The sequence below is a fragment of the Chrysemys picta genome, chromosome 6, assembly GCF_011386835.1.
Source record: "Chrysemys picta bellii isolate R12L10 chromosome 6, ASM1138683v2, whole genome shotgun sequence".
Lineage (NCBI taxonomy): Eukaryota > Metazoa > Chordata > Testudines > Emydidae > Chrysemys > Chrysemys picta.
This window is the reverse complement of record NC_088796.1, coordinates 51304862-51316261: the sequence shown is the minus strand read 5'-3', so window position 1 is coordinate 51316261 and position 11400 is coordinate 51304862. Positions and strand designations below refer to the sequence as shown.

General features: G+C 43.8%; 1 protein-coding gene across 1 annotated transcript; it reads left to right on the top strand.

Moving 5' to 3' along the window:
* The first annotated feature begins 1883 nt into the window (after window positions 1-1883).
* On the top strand, window positions 1884-4699 carry LOC101931458 (small ribosomal subunit protein uS12). The gene is made up of 4 exons (XM_005288170.5): window positions 1884-2042; window positions 2513-2672; window positions 3943-4063; window positions 4503-4699. The coding sequence occupies exons 1-4, from the start codon at window positions 2039-2041 to the stop codon at window positions 4647-4649; spliced, it is 432 nt and encodes a 143-aa protein (XP_005288227.1). The 5' UTR covers window positions 1884-2038; the 3' UTR covers window positions 4650-4699.
* Window positions 4700-11400: the final 6701 nt, after the last annotated feature.

Sequence of the window (11400 nt, the reverse complement as noted above, 5' to 3'; positions counted from 1 at the left end):
TGGTGTGGTTTTTCAAGTCCTCCATGCAATGAAATATTGGGGCACATGTTCTGATAAACATTTTTTGAGTGTACTGTTGCTTTTTGAAACACTTAAAATATTGTGCTAGTGCCTGAAAACATTAAACTGTTTTTTTTAAAAAATGGGCTTTATTTACTCTAAATTAAAACTTCCCCTGTATAAATGCAGAAAAGTGGATGTTCCCAATTTAATGTGCGATTAGATCTAGTATCTTTTCTAAAGCCATGTCTACACTACAAAATTATGTTGACCTAACTTACCTGTGTGTATAGCCCCTGCAGTTATAAAAGTGCTAGTGTGCGCACAGGTGGTTCCTTGTGTTAGTGGTGCGCATCAATTACCAGGACCACTTGCATCAATTGTATTGGAGCATTGTGGGACAGCTCTTGAAAGCTAGTAACAGTCAACATAAGCAATGTAATATCTCCACTGACACTGTGTCAATCCAATTACATTAACCATGACTACTCTGCTTGGTGTTTCTAAATCAGAGTAGAGAGGCACTTCCATCGATGGGGGCCAGATTTAAGTTGAGACACTTCCACAAATCTTGTTTAAATTAATACATTCACCTGCTTTCCTTCCCCATGAACTTTACACTCTCACAAAAAAGAAGCTGAAGAATCTAGAGATGGCAAACGAATAATGGGTCAGGATATCTTTACAGGGTTGCTGGCTTGTTTAAGATGAAATAATACTTTTTGCTTTAGCTTCCTTGGTGGTATCTGGGGTGTAACAGCTGCTCCAACATCCTTCCTCCATCCAGCTTATCTAACAGCGTGGAGCTTTGTACCATTGTGATCATTGTATGTGCGGGGTGAGGATGCCCATTGTCCTTCAAGGCGAAGCTACAGGACTAAAGTGAGGGGTCCTGAGGCAGGATGCGGAAGGTTTGTAGTTGCTGCAATCCTGACTGCCTCAGTCTCCAACTGTAAGAGCCCAGCGTGGGTGGCTGCAGCCCTGCTGTCTGCTCCAAGCACGGGGTTCATGGGGGTCTTTCAGCTGCGTTACAGTGACAGGAAGGTGTTGGCTGCAGGCAACAAGAGCCTGGCTCACTGCAACTCACCTCACTCTGAACACGGCCTAGAATATATATAGTTGCAGAGCAAATATGAACTCATTGACTAGTTTAAAGAAGCAAAGAGGAGAAGCTGAGTGAATAAAATATGCAGGGCAAAATTAGTTCCCTCAGCTATAACAGATAGATGGCTTGGGCTGTTTTTCTTTAACCATCCTTCATGGGTTCAGTATCACCAACTCTTGTGATGTTATTGTATGTTTCATAATATTGGTATTTTTCTGATAGAGTCATCTCCTGGACTCATAAGAATCTCAGCTTCACCTAAAAAAAAGTAATTTTCTTTCCCTTGTGATTGTGGAGAAAACATGACCCCTAAAGGCACAAACACATCAATGGTGTTATGTGGTGAGACCTTGTGCTTTATAATCCAACCTCATGATTTTGGGGGCCCTTGGCTTGTGCTTTCTGAACGCTTGGGGTTGGCAATGCTGCAATGTGAGATCAAACCACGCACGCCACCTCCCGCTGATGCCAATGAGTGCAGAGCCAGGGGCAGGCACCAGGCCTGGGGAGGGAGGGTGCAAGGACACACATTTACCTGCAGAAATGGAGCAGGGCCCCTTGCCCATATTGCGCCTGCCCAGGAGCGCCAGGGCGCACAGCCCAGATGGGGGCAGCCACCTGGGGGGTTGGGAGGCTGCGGCACCGGGAGCAGGTCACACAGCCAAGGGCCACCGCATGTCACCCGGGAGGGAAAGAGCTGGACAGGCTTGGCTCCCCGAGGGGCTGGGCGATGCATTCTGGGAGTTGTAGTTTCCCTGATAAAGGTTCCCATTTCCGGCTGTGCCGTTTACGTTCCCTCTTCTCTGCGCCGGAGGTGCGTTTCCGATCAGGCGCGGCCAGGCCGCCTCGCGCGGGGTCCTCGCAGCGACGTGTAGGAGCCGCAGTGCATGCTGGATCTTTCTCTTTGCGGCTCGAGCCAGCCCCAGCAGCGCGATGGGTGAGCGGCCGGGGCCAGGGCCGGGAGTGAGGTCGGGTCCCCCGAGCACGGGGCCGGCCCAGGCACAGCGTGTCCCCAGGGGCTGGGGCCCGTAGGCAGCCCCCACCCGCCCCTGGCCGGTATCAGCAGCGCTCCCCCGGGGTAGAGGGTCCCTCCCCCGGCTGGGGTCGGCGGCGCCGTTTTCCGAACCGCTAAAGGAAACGAATTCCCCGTAACACGCGGCGTTCCGAGCCCGGCCCGGCTCCCCCACTCCCGGGATCGTAGCCCTGCGGGGGGGGGATCGGGGCGCTCGGGGGTGTTAGTGGGGTAACAGCTACGTGCGTTCCTGAGCTCTGAACAATCTGCCTCTGGGTCCCAGGTTGACCCAGTCGTTTAGATTCCGCCTCCGGTTTAGTGGGGCGCTGTTGTCTCGTGTTTGTAATGTGTGGCGCTGATTATTTTCCTGTATCCTGCAAAATTTTGTTACTTAGGTAAGTGCCGTGGGCTTCGTACTGCTAGAAAGCTTCGCAGCCACCGTCGGGATCAGAAATGGCACGACAAGCAATACAAGAAGGCTCACTTGGGTACTGCCCTGAAAGCCAACCCCTTTGGAGGAGCTTCCCATGCGAAGGGAATTGTCCTGGAAAAAGTGTAAGTACAACTGAGGTGCTCGTGGAGGTTAGCTGGAGAAATACACTCCAGCTACTGTGAGTAGTTGCTTGTGGCAACTCCACCGAGTGCTAAAGTAAATGCTGTTTAACTTCATTGTAACTGCCCAACGCTGAGAGTTATTTATCACACGTTATATATAACAGGCATTAGTGCTTGAATCTGGAGGACTATATTGCCTTTTGCATTATGTACAATTGTTAGATACATTTTTAGTTAGGTTCTGTTGGCATTCAGAGGTCTTTGTGCTTGATTTCTGCAACATACTGTTTTATTTTGGAAGTCATTTAATAACGTTATTTATCTTCAGAGTGGAAGGCTTCTTAAATTTGAAGGTTAAGGAGATGTACTGCTGAAAAAAGGAGTGGGCCTCATTTTCAAAAGTGCTGAGTCCTCTCAGATCCCATTGAAAACTGTTAGAACAATAGAAATTCTGAATTTTTGAAAATCAGGTCCTGTGGAAAAATCCACTGTGTGATGTTTATACTAACTTAGTGCTGGGCATTTTCTGAATGAAGCCTGTCAATCTACTGATTTATGTGGTGTTTTTTGGACAGATGGCTATTATGCATTAAATTGACAGCACCAGAGCTATTTCTTGTTCGTTATCAGGAGTGAAAAATGTTTGCCATCATGCCACTCGATGTCTATAATTCTGGTTTAAATTGAAATGCTCACCATACTTTATACAGCAACTAATACCTGGACTTGATTTTTTGTTTCAATCTGTATTTTGTCTGCAGTTACCACCCGTCTCTGAGGTCCCCTTCTCTCTTCCCAAATAAAAATCAGAACATAAAGACCTCATGCCTGGGTTCCTGTTGGCATTTTTAAGCCTCTTATTTAGGAGGCTAGACTATCCTGGTGGCTGCTCAAGCCTCCAGGGTGCCATTGTACTGTTTCTAATTTGCAGTGTCATTAAGTTAGCATTTGTCCCCATGGAACGCTTCCCTCTCCACTCCCCCACCCCTCCTAGTATTGGCTCAAATATTTAGGAAGCGAAGGGACCATTTGGGGCATTATTCTTTCTTGGACCAAGATACTAGACAAGCTGTGTTTCAGTAATTGTCCATTAAATGTTGGGTTTTATACTACTTCATGAAAAACAGATACTATTTACATTCTCCATAGAATGGAGTTGTACAAAGTGATCCAGCGTGTTTAATGTAGCGGTTCTTGATGTTCTAATAGAGATGTGCTAAAATAATCAAGCAGAATGTCAGTGATGCCTTTTCATGTGTTTCCATTTCAGTGGTGTAGAGGCTAAGCAGCCTAATTCAGCCATCAGGAAATGTGTCAGAGTCCAGCTGATCAAGAACGGCAAGAAAATAACAGCCTTTGTTCCTAATGATGGTTGCTTGAATTTCATTGAGGTGAATAATTTATCAGCAAAAACTTCTCTCAAGTGTGTATTTGGCTGAACTGGGGGATGGCACGAGCAGGGGCCATGCCCACTGCACTTTGATGAGATGATGGGCAGAAGACAGACATTAGAAGTGCTCTTTCACCTTCCATCTGCCACATCATGCCTCAGCTGTGCTGTTACAAAGTAAAGGAGTGTCCTAGCTAATATTTGTTCTTACCAAAACATTGAAGGGACTAAAGTTCCAAGTCTTTATATCTGACCACCACAGTTCTTTTTGTTTTGTCTGGCCTTTCCTGGGAGGGGTTGTGATATGCTTAAAGCTATTGGGTCAAATTTGGGATGCTCTGATTTCTCACAGTAGCCAAAAGATACATTGTGTTTCAGACATAGCATGAATCTGATGTTGATTGCTGTGCAACTGCAGTGTTTCCTGTTTTTAATTCTAGGAAAACGATGAAGTTCTGGTTGCTGGCTTTGGTCGGAAAGGTCACGCTGTTGGTGATATTCCTGGAGTTCGCTTCAAGGTTGTCAAAGTAGCCAATGTTTCCCTCTTAGCCTTGTACAAAGGCAAGAAGGAGAGACCAAGATCATAAACTTTTGTTACTCTGTTAAGGATGTCAATAAAAATGTTCATCTAAAGAAACCTCCTGTGGTTTTTTTTAAATACTTTTTCTTTTTGAGAATAGATTTGATTTTCTAAATGAATTGTTTGTAAATGACATGCGTGTAACTGTGTTTCAACATCTGTAGTGCCCTGTTTGCCACTAACTTCTTTTTCTTGTAATAAGAAATGTCTTACAATTGACCAGGATAAAGGTGCTCAAGTTTCTTAATTCCATCAGTACTTCTGTGCACTACTCTAGCATTTGTTATAGCTGTTTTACTTAGCTAAAGGCTTACAAGATATTTGTAAAGATACTCTAAAAGCAGATTTTTAGCATACAAATAGTATTGGATCTGCTTGGGTTTGAGTTAAGAGTGGAGCTGGTTGGAAAACTAGTTTTTTCTTGTGGAAAATTTCAAGGTTTTGGCAAAACTAAATCCAGACTTTTTCAGTTCTAAAATGATGCTTCAAGGAGTCTGTAATATGGGAGCTTCATGCTTCCATTCCCTTCTATATGATGGGCTCCCTGGACTATTTCTCCCATGATGCATCAGTTTCCCCTTTTGATGTGGGGAGGAGGTGTATTGTGAAGTCCAATGGGAAGCCTGTCCCATAGAACAGGAAGCATGAGGCACTATGGCAATACTTCTGAATCAATGTTTTTGCTTTCCGTGGAAAATTAGCCCAAAAACTTTCAACTCCCAGGACATTTTTTGGTCAGGGAAAAACAAAACATCCATTTAAACAGTTTTGATGAAAAATTTTCAAACAGACCCAGTTAAAGCACAGCTAAGAATAGTTTATTGAAATAGAAGTTTTCCTTCTAACTAGTAAATCTGCTTAGTTAAGCACTTGCTGAGGTAAACTTGGGAGTGCTTGGCAAAACTGGCTTATTAGCCAGGCTTGGTGCTGGGGAGATGTAAGCAGAGGTAGTAGGGAAGAATCCCACATGCATCATCCCAGTTTGTAAGCCTCTATGGATACCATGCCAATGACTGGAGTAGATGTGTTCTCTCACTGTTGAGGTGGATCTCCTTGATCTATGATGCCCTATTCTCCAAATGCTGTCATGCAATGAACGCTTGCAGATTCCCAACCCTCCTGTTGCTCCACTGAGCAGTTTCTGCTACTGGGAGACCCTGCACAGACATGGGGGTAGTATTTGTCCTTACATTCAGAATCCTGGGCTGGAATCATGTCACTTGAGTCATTGTCTGGCAGAAACAGTGTTCAGACAGATATGCACCAGTGTACCGTGAGAATGTTTCTGCTATGTTTAAATAAAGAAGTGTCGAGACTCTCATGATGGGTAAAAATGTAGCTCCTCTGGGAGGAAGCAAGTTCCACTAATAGGAGATGAGTCTGGCAGTTGAGTTTTAGTCCCAGATCTACCACTAGTTGCTGTGACCTTGAGCTAGTGACTTAACCTACCTCTGCCTCAGGTTCCCTGTCTTTTAACAAATGGGGGTAATGATACCCTTCTAGTCACCTTAAAGGAAAGGCTGCATTTTCCCCCTTCAGCACTAGTAAAAATCCATGCTACACCCAGGCAAGTATTTTACAAAGAAGGGTATCTCTCTTGGTCATGAAAGGACACTGCTTAGTCTATACTGATATTGTGTTGTTTTTGCTGATGTATGTGGGAAGGTTGAATGCAGGTACTATATTTGAAGTAAGGGTTAATTCTATTAACTACAAAATCTGAAAGAAATAGTGGAACAGTTGTTGGCTTATTTTTAGATTGATACTTTCAGCTTCAGAACTGGTAAATGATTGTTCAATGTACTTTGTGAATAGGCTTCTTTTACTGCTGTATGTCTAAAAAAGCTGGAATTTTATCTCTACAGCCATGTTTCCCCAAACCAGGCTATTCCTGTGGAAACATTGAGTAAGTTTCCTCTTACTCCCAGTATCAGACCAAAAACTCTGAGGTTTGTCGGGAACTGGATTGTTCTTTTGTGAACCAGCACATGACTGTTTGCTGCCCCTCTCTAGCAGGAAAGAGAAATATACTGTTGAGGTTTTTTTTACTTATGTAAAAAAATACCCTTGGAATGGAAAATGCTCAACGGAAGAATTGAATGTAGTAGTGGACTGTTACATTTATGCAAGGGTTTGGGGTGCTAGTAGGAAGAGTTCTAGTTCCTAGAGGTTTACAACCAAATTTTCAAGTGACGACTGATTCTGTGAGCCTCAGTTCTTAGGAGCCCAACTTGAGACTGTGTCTGATTTTCAGATCTGGAGGACAACCATCTCCCACACAATAAAATGTGGGTCCTTGCCCCGACAACCAAGTACAAGGTGTCTAAATATGCAAAAACTGAGGCGCATAACTCTGATGTTAAGGCCAGGGGGACTATTGGATCATCTAGTGTTATACAGATCAGACAGGCCATCAGATTTCACTCAATTGCTCCTACATAGCTGGAGCCTGGATCCTAAGCAAGGAGAAAAATCATAAGGAAAGGTTGCAGGTGAAACAATGAACAAGCATCTCAAACAGTTGATTAAAAGAAAGCAGAGAACCTACAAGGGATGGATCAGCAAGGCAAGCTACCTCTTGGGAGGTCAGAAAGTGTAGGGAAGAAGTCAGAACTGCCACAATCTAACCAGAGCTGGACCTTGCAAAGGAAATTAAAACCAATACTGAAAGGTTATTGAGCCATATAAATAAAACAAGGAAAAGTGGGACTACTAAACACTAAGGATGGGGTGGAGATTAAAGATAATCTAGGCATGGCCCAACACCTAAATGAATACTTTGCCTCCGTTTTTAATAAAGGTAATGAGTTTTAGGGCAGTAGCAGGGTGGCTAACAAGGATATAGAAATAAAATTGTGATGTGAGATGGAAGCCAAACTTAAACACTTACCAGATTTGCCCTTATTTTGGGGTATGCTAATTTATTAGGGTTACTCTTCTGGGGGGGGGGGGAGGCTGTGTTCTGTAATTCTATTAATGTACTGTTTGTGTCACTTGTGTTTTCATATGGAGCTCTACTTCTCCCTCTGCAAGTCCCTTCCCAATGGAGCTATCCTGCAGGACCTAGGTTCCCCTGGGCTGGGTTCCTCCAGAACCAGACACCCACCAAGTCTGAGCGAACCGGGTCAATCAGCACTTTCAAGCTGACCCTTTTTATGCCCCTGGACTCAGTGGGCTAGGTCAAGCAGCACTTTCAAGCTGCAACCCTTATATGCCATAGGTTCGGCATGTCCTTCTCCCCCGCTTGCATGTTACAATTGTACTGGTAGTAACCCACTTGATGAGCAAACCCCACAGTATTTTTGGGCGCTACAGGGATCTTTAGCTTAGGTAAAAGAAGCATTGCTTCAGAGTAAATGGGGAAGCTAAAAACACAAAAGAGTAATTGTGACGTGCAGTCTATATGGTTTTATAAAAATATGATAAGTGAATATAATGTAACGAATATGCTTCATGCAAAAGGTCTCTTGTTAGGTATCATTACAAAGTTTATAATCTACTGAGTGTGATCATGCTATTTGTATAAATGTACCACTCTTGTACCTAAAACTAGAAATATGAAATATAACTCTGAGGGCCTATTTATGTAAAGTGTGGGCCATTAATGATGGTTTGGAATCTTGATGACTCCCATTAACCAGGACCATTGTCTGCAGATAGTTGTGTTTACCTGTAAGTCTTCCTGTATGTGTGTGTGCTGGCAAGTGGGTAATGAAGTCTTGCAGTGACATGTGATCATGTCACCTGAACTGGAATCCATCTTTAACCTGGTGCTTTTCCAGTGAGGGGGGTGGAAACCCAGAGGGACAAAGGGTTCCCGCCTTATGCAAAAGATATATAAAGGGGTGGAAAAGAACACAAGGGGGAGAGGAGCCATCATGAAGAATCCCCTAGCTATCACCCGAGCTGCAACAAGAGCTGTACCAGGGGAAAGAATTGTGCCCAGGCCTGGAAGGTGTCCAGTCTGAGAAAAAACTTACTGAAGCATCTCTGAGGGTGAGATTATCTGTATTCAGTTTGATTAGGCATAGATTTGCGCATTTTATTTTATTTTGCTTGGTGACTTACTTTGTTCTGTCTGTTACTACTTGGAACCACTTAAATCCTATTTTCTGTATTTAATAAAATCACTTTTTATTTAGTAATTTACTCAGAGTATGTATTAATACCTGGGGGAGCAAACAACTGTGCATATCTCTCTATGAGTGTTATAGAGGGCGAACAATTTATGAGTTTGCCCTGCATAAGCTTTATGCAGGGTAAAACGGATTTATCTGGGTTTAGACCCCATTGGGAGTTGGGCATCTGAGTGCTAAAGACAAGCACACTTCTGGGAGCTGTTTTCAGGTAAACTTGCAGCTTTGGGGCAAGTGATTCAGACCCTGGGTCTGTGTTGCAGCAGACTGGAGTGTCTGGCTCAACAAAACAGGGTGCTGGAGTCCTGAGCTGGCAGGGAAAACAGGAGCAGAGGTAGTCTCGGCACATCAGGTGGCAGCTCCCCAGGGCGTTTCTGTGATCCAACCCGTCACAGTAATGTTCAGAGAGAGAGAAGCAACCAGCTTAACCATAAAAGTTATTTATTGAATAATAGTAACTATTGGTAACTAAGGAGAGCCTAAAGCAACATAATGTTTACATTATTAAAGGTTACAAAAGTCATATATAGAAAACTATACCTGCCTGGGGTAGAAAAGAAAACAGAGAGAGAGAGCTAGAATCTCACCAATCCATGAAGCTTGAACTGGTCAGGGTTCCAAGGTTATGGTGGTAGCTCAGGGGCCTGAGCGCTGGAGACAGGCAGCATGATCAGTCAGGAGAAGATGGAGTCCCAGTGGAACTGATGCAGAGTTTGGATCCATGCATCAGAACACTTACTGGAGCATTAGTAAGGGTTTTTGTAGGGGAAAATACAATGGTTCAAGGGAGAACAATAGATTTGTTTATGGGTAAACTGATGACTCAAGGGTTTTCTTTAGGCTAGACAATAGGAGCTGATCACTCCTAGCTATGGGTGATGTTTCTTCTCAGGAGCTCACAATGCAATTAAGCTGCTTCAATATTTTGGATATCAATGGAGATGTCCTATCTCCTAGAACTGGAAGGGACCTTGAAAGGTCATCGAGTCCAGCCCCCTGCCTTCACTAGCAGGACCAAGTACTGATTTTGCCCCAGATCCCTAAGTGGCCCCCTCAAGGATTGAGCTCACAACCCTGGGTTTAGCAGGCCAATGCTCAAACCACTGAGCTATCCCTTCCCCTAAGGATTCATTACTAGAATTGGTCTCATAACTGCTGGGCTGGGTGTGTGCAGACGTAGTTCATTAACATCTGGAGCAGAGATCCCCAGGATGCAGTGCTTTCCTGCTTTTCTGGTCCCAGAGTTCAGTGCGGTTCTTGCCTTGGAATCTCTGTTTTCCATTCTGTATGCTAATGGAGATGCCTCCCTGTCCCATCTTTGATGCAGATGAGGCTAGGGGAGTTGCCTTAATCTTGTCACCCTTGTCATGAGTGGTCTAGGTGTGTCCCCCACCGCCCTTCACTGCTCTCTGCAAGTCTTTTTTCTGATCGGTTTTGGTTCCAGCAGAGGCTGGGGGGTGGAGGGGAGGATGTCCTTTCATGAGTCAGACAGGCTGGATACTGCGCCCTGGTTCCCCAAAAATACAGAACTGACTGGTATCAACACTTTAATGGGACCAAAACGGGGAGGGGGGAGAGAAGGAGAGAGGGGAGATACTATCCATCCAAAAATATTAAAGGAACTGGCACATGATATTGCAATCCATTAGCAAGGATTTTTAATGAATCCATAAACTCAAGGGGCATACCATATAACTGGAGAATTGCAAATATAGTACTTCTATTTAAAAAAGGGGGGGAAATAATCTGGGAAACTATAGACCCCTTAGCTTGACCTCAATTGTATGCAAGGTCCTAGAACAAATTTTGAAAGAGAATAACTAAAGACATAGAGGTAAACAGTAATTGGGATAAAATACAACATGCTTTTACTAAAGGTAGATTATGCCAGACCAACCCGATCTTTTTCTTTGAGAAGATAACTTGATTTTTTTTAAAAGCAACAGAGAGTCCTGTGGCACCTTTAACAGATGTATTGGAGCATAAGCTTTCGTGGGTGAATACCCACTTCATCAGACGCATTATGCTTATGCTCCAATACATCTGTTAGTCTTAAAGGTGCCACAGGATTCTCTGTTGCTTTTTATAGATCCAGACTAATACGGCTACCCCTCTGATACTTGATTTTTTTTACACAAAGGAAATGCAGTAGATCTAATCAACCTGGATTTCAGTAAAGCATTTGATACTAAGTTCCACATGGGAAGTTATAAGTTAGCAGGAGAAGATGGCGATTAATATGAGAATAAAAGGTGGGTAAGGATCTGATTAAAGGGAAGACTACAATGGGTCATACTGAAAGGTGAACTGCCAGGCTGGAGGGAGGTTACTAGAGGAGTTCCTCAAGGATCAATCTTGGGCCCAATCTTATTTAACATTTTCATTAGTGACCTTGTCACAAAAAATGCGTGTGTGTTAATAACAATTGTGGATGACACAAATACAGAGGTGGACTGGAATAGCATACAAGAAAATGTGGATGACCTTGAAAATTGGAGTAATAGAAATGGGATGAAATTTAATAGTCAAAAGTGCAGTTATGGACTAATAACAATAATCTTTGCTATAAGCTGGGGACTTATCAATGGGAAATGCCAGAGGAGGGGAAAGGCCCGGGTGTAT

Bases quoted from the DNA above. Each gene is read 5' to 3' on its own strand.
- LOC101931458 (XM_005288170.5), top strand. The intron at 2,673-3,942 runs GTAAGTACAACT...TTTCCATTTCAG, and splicing joins GGAATTGTCCTGGAAAAAGT to TGGTGTAGAGGCTAAGCAGC. The intron at 4,064-4,502 runs GTGAATAATTTA...TTTTAATTCTAG, and splicing joins GTTGCTTGAATTTCATTGAG to GAAAACGATGAAGTTCTGGT.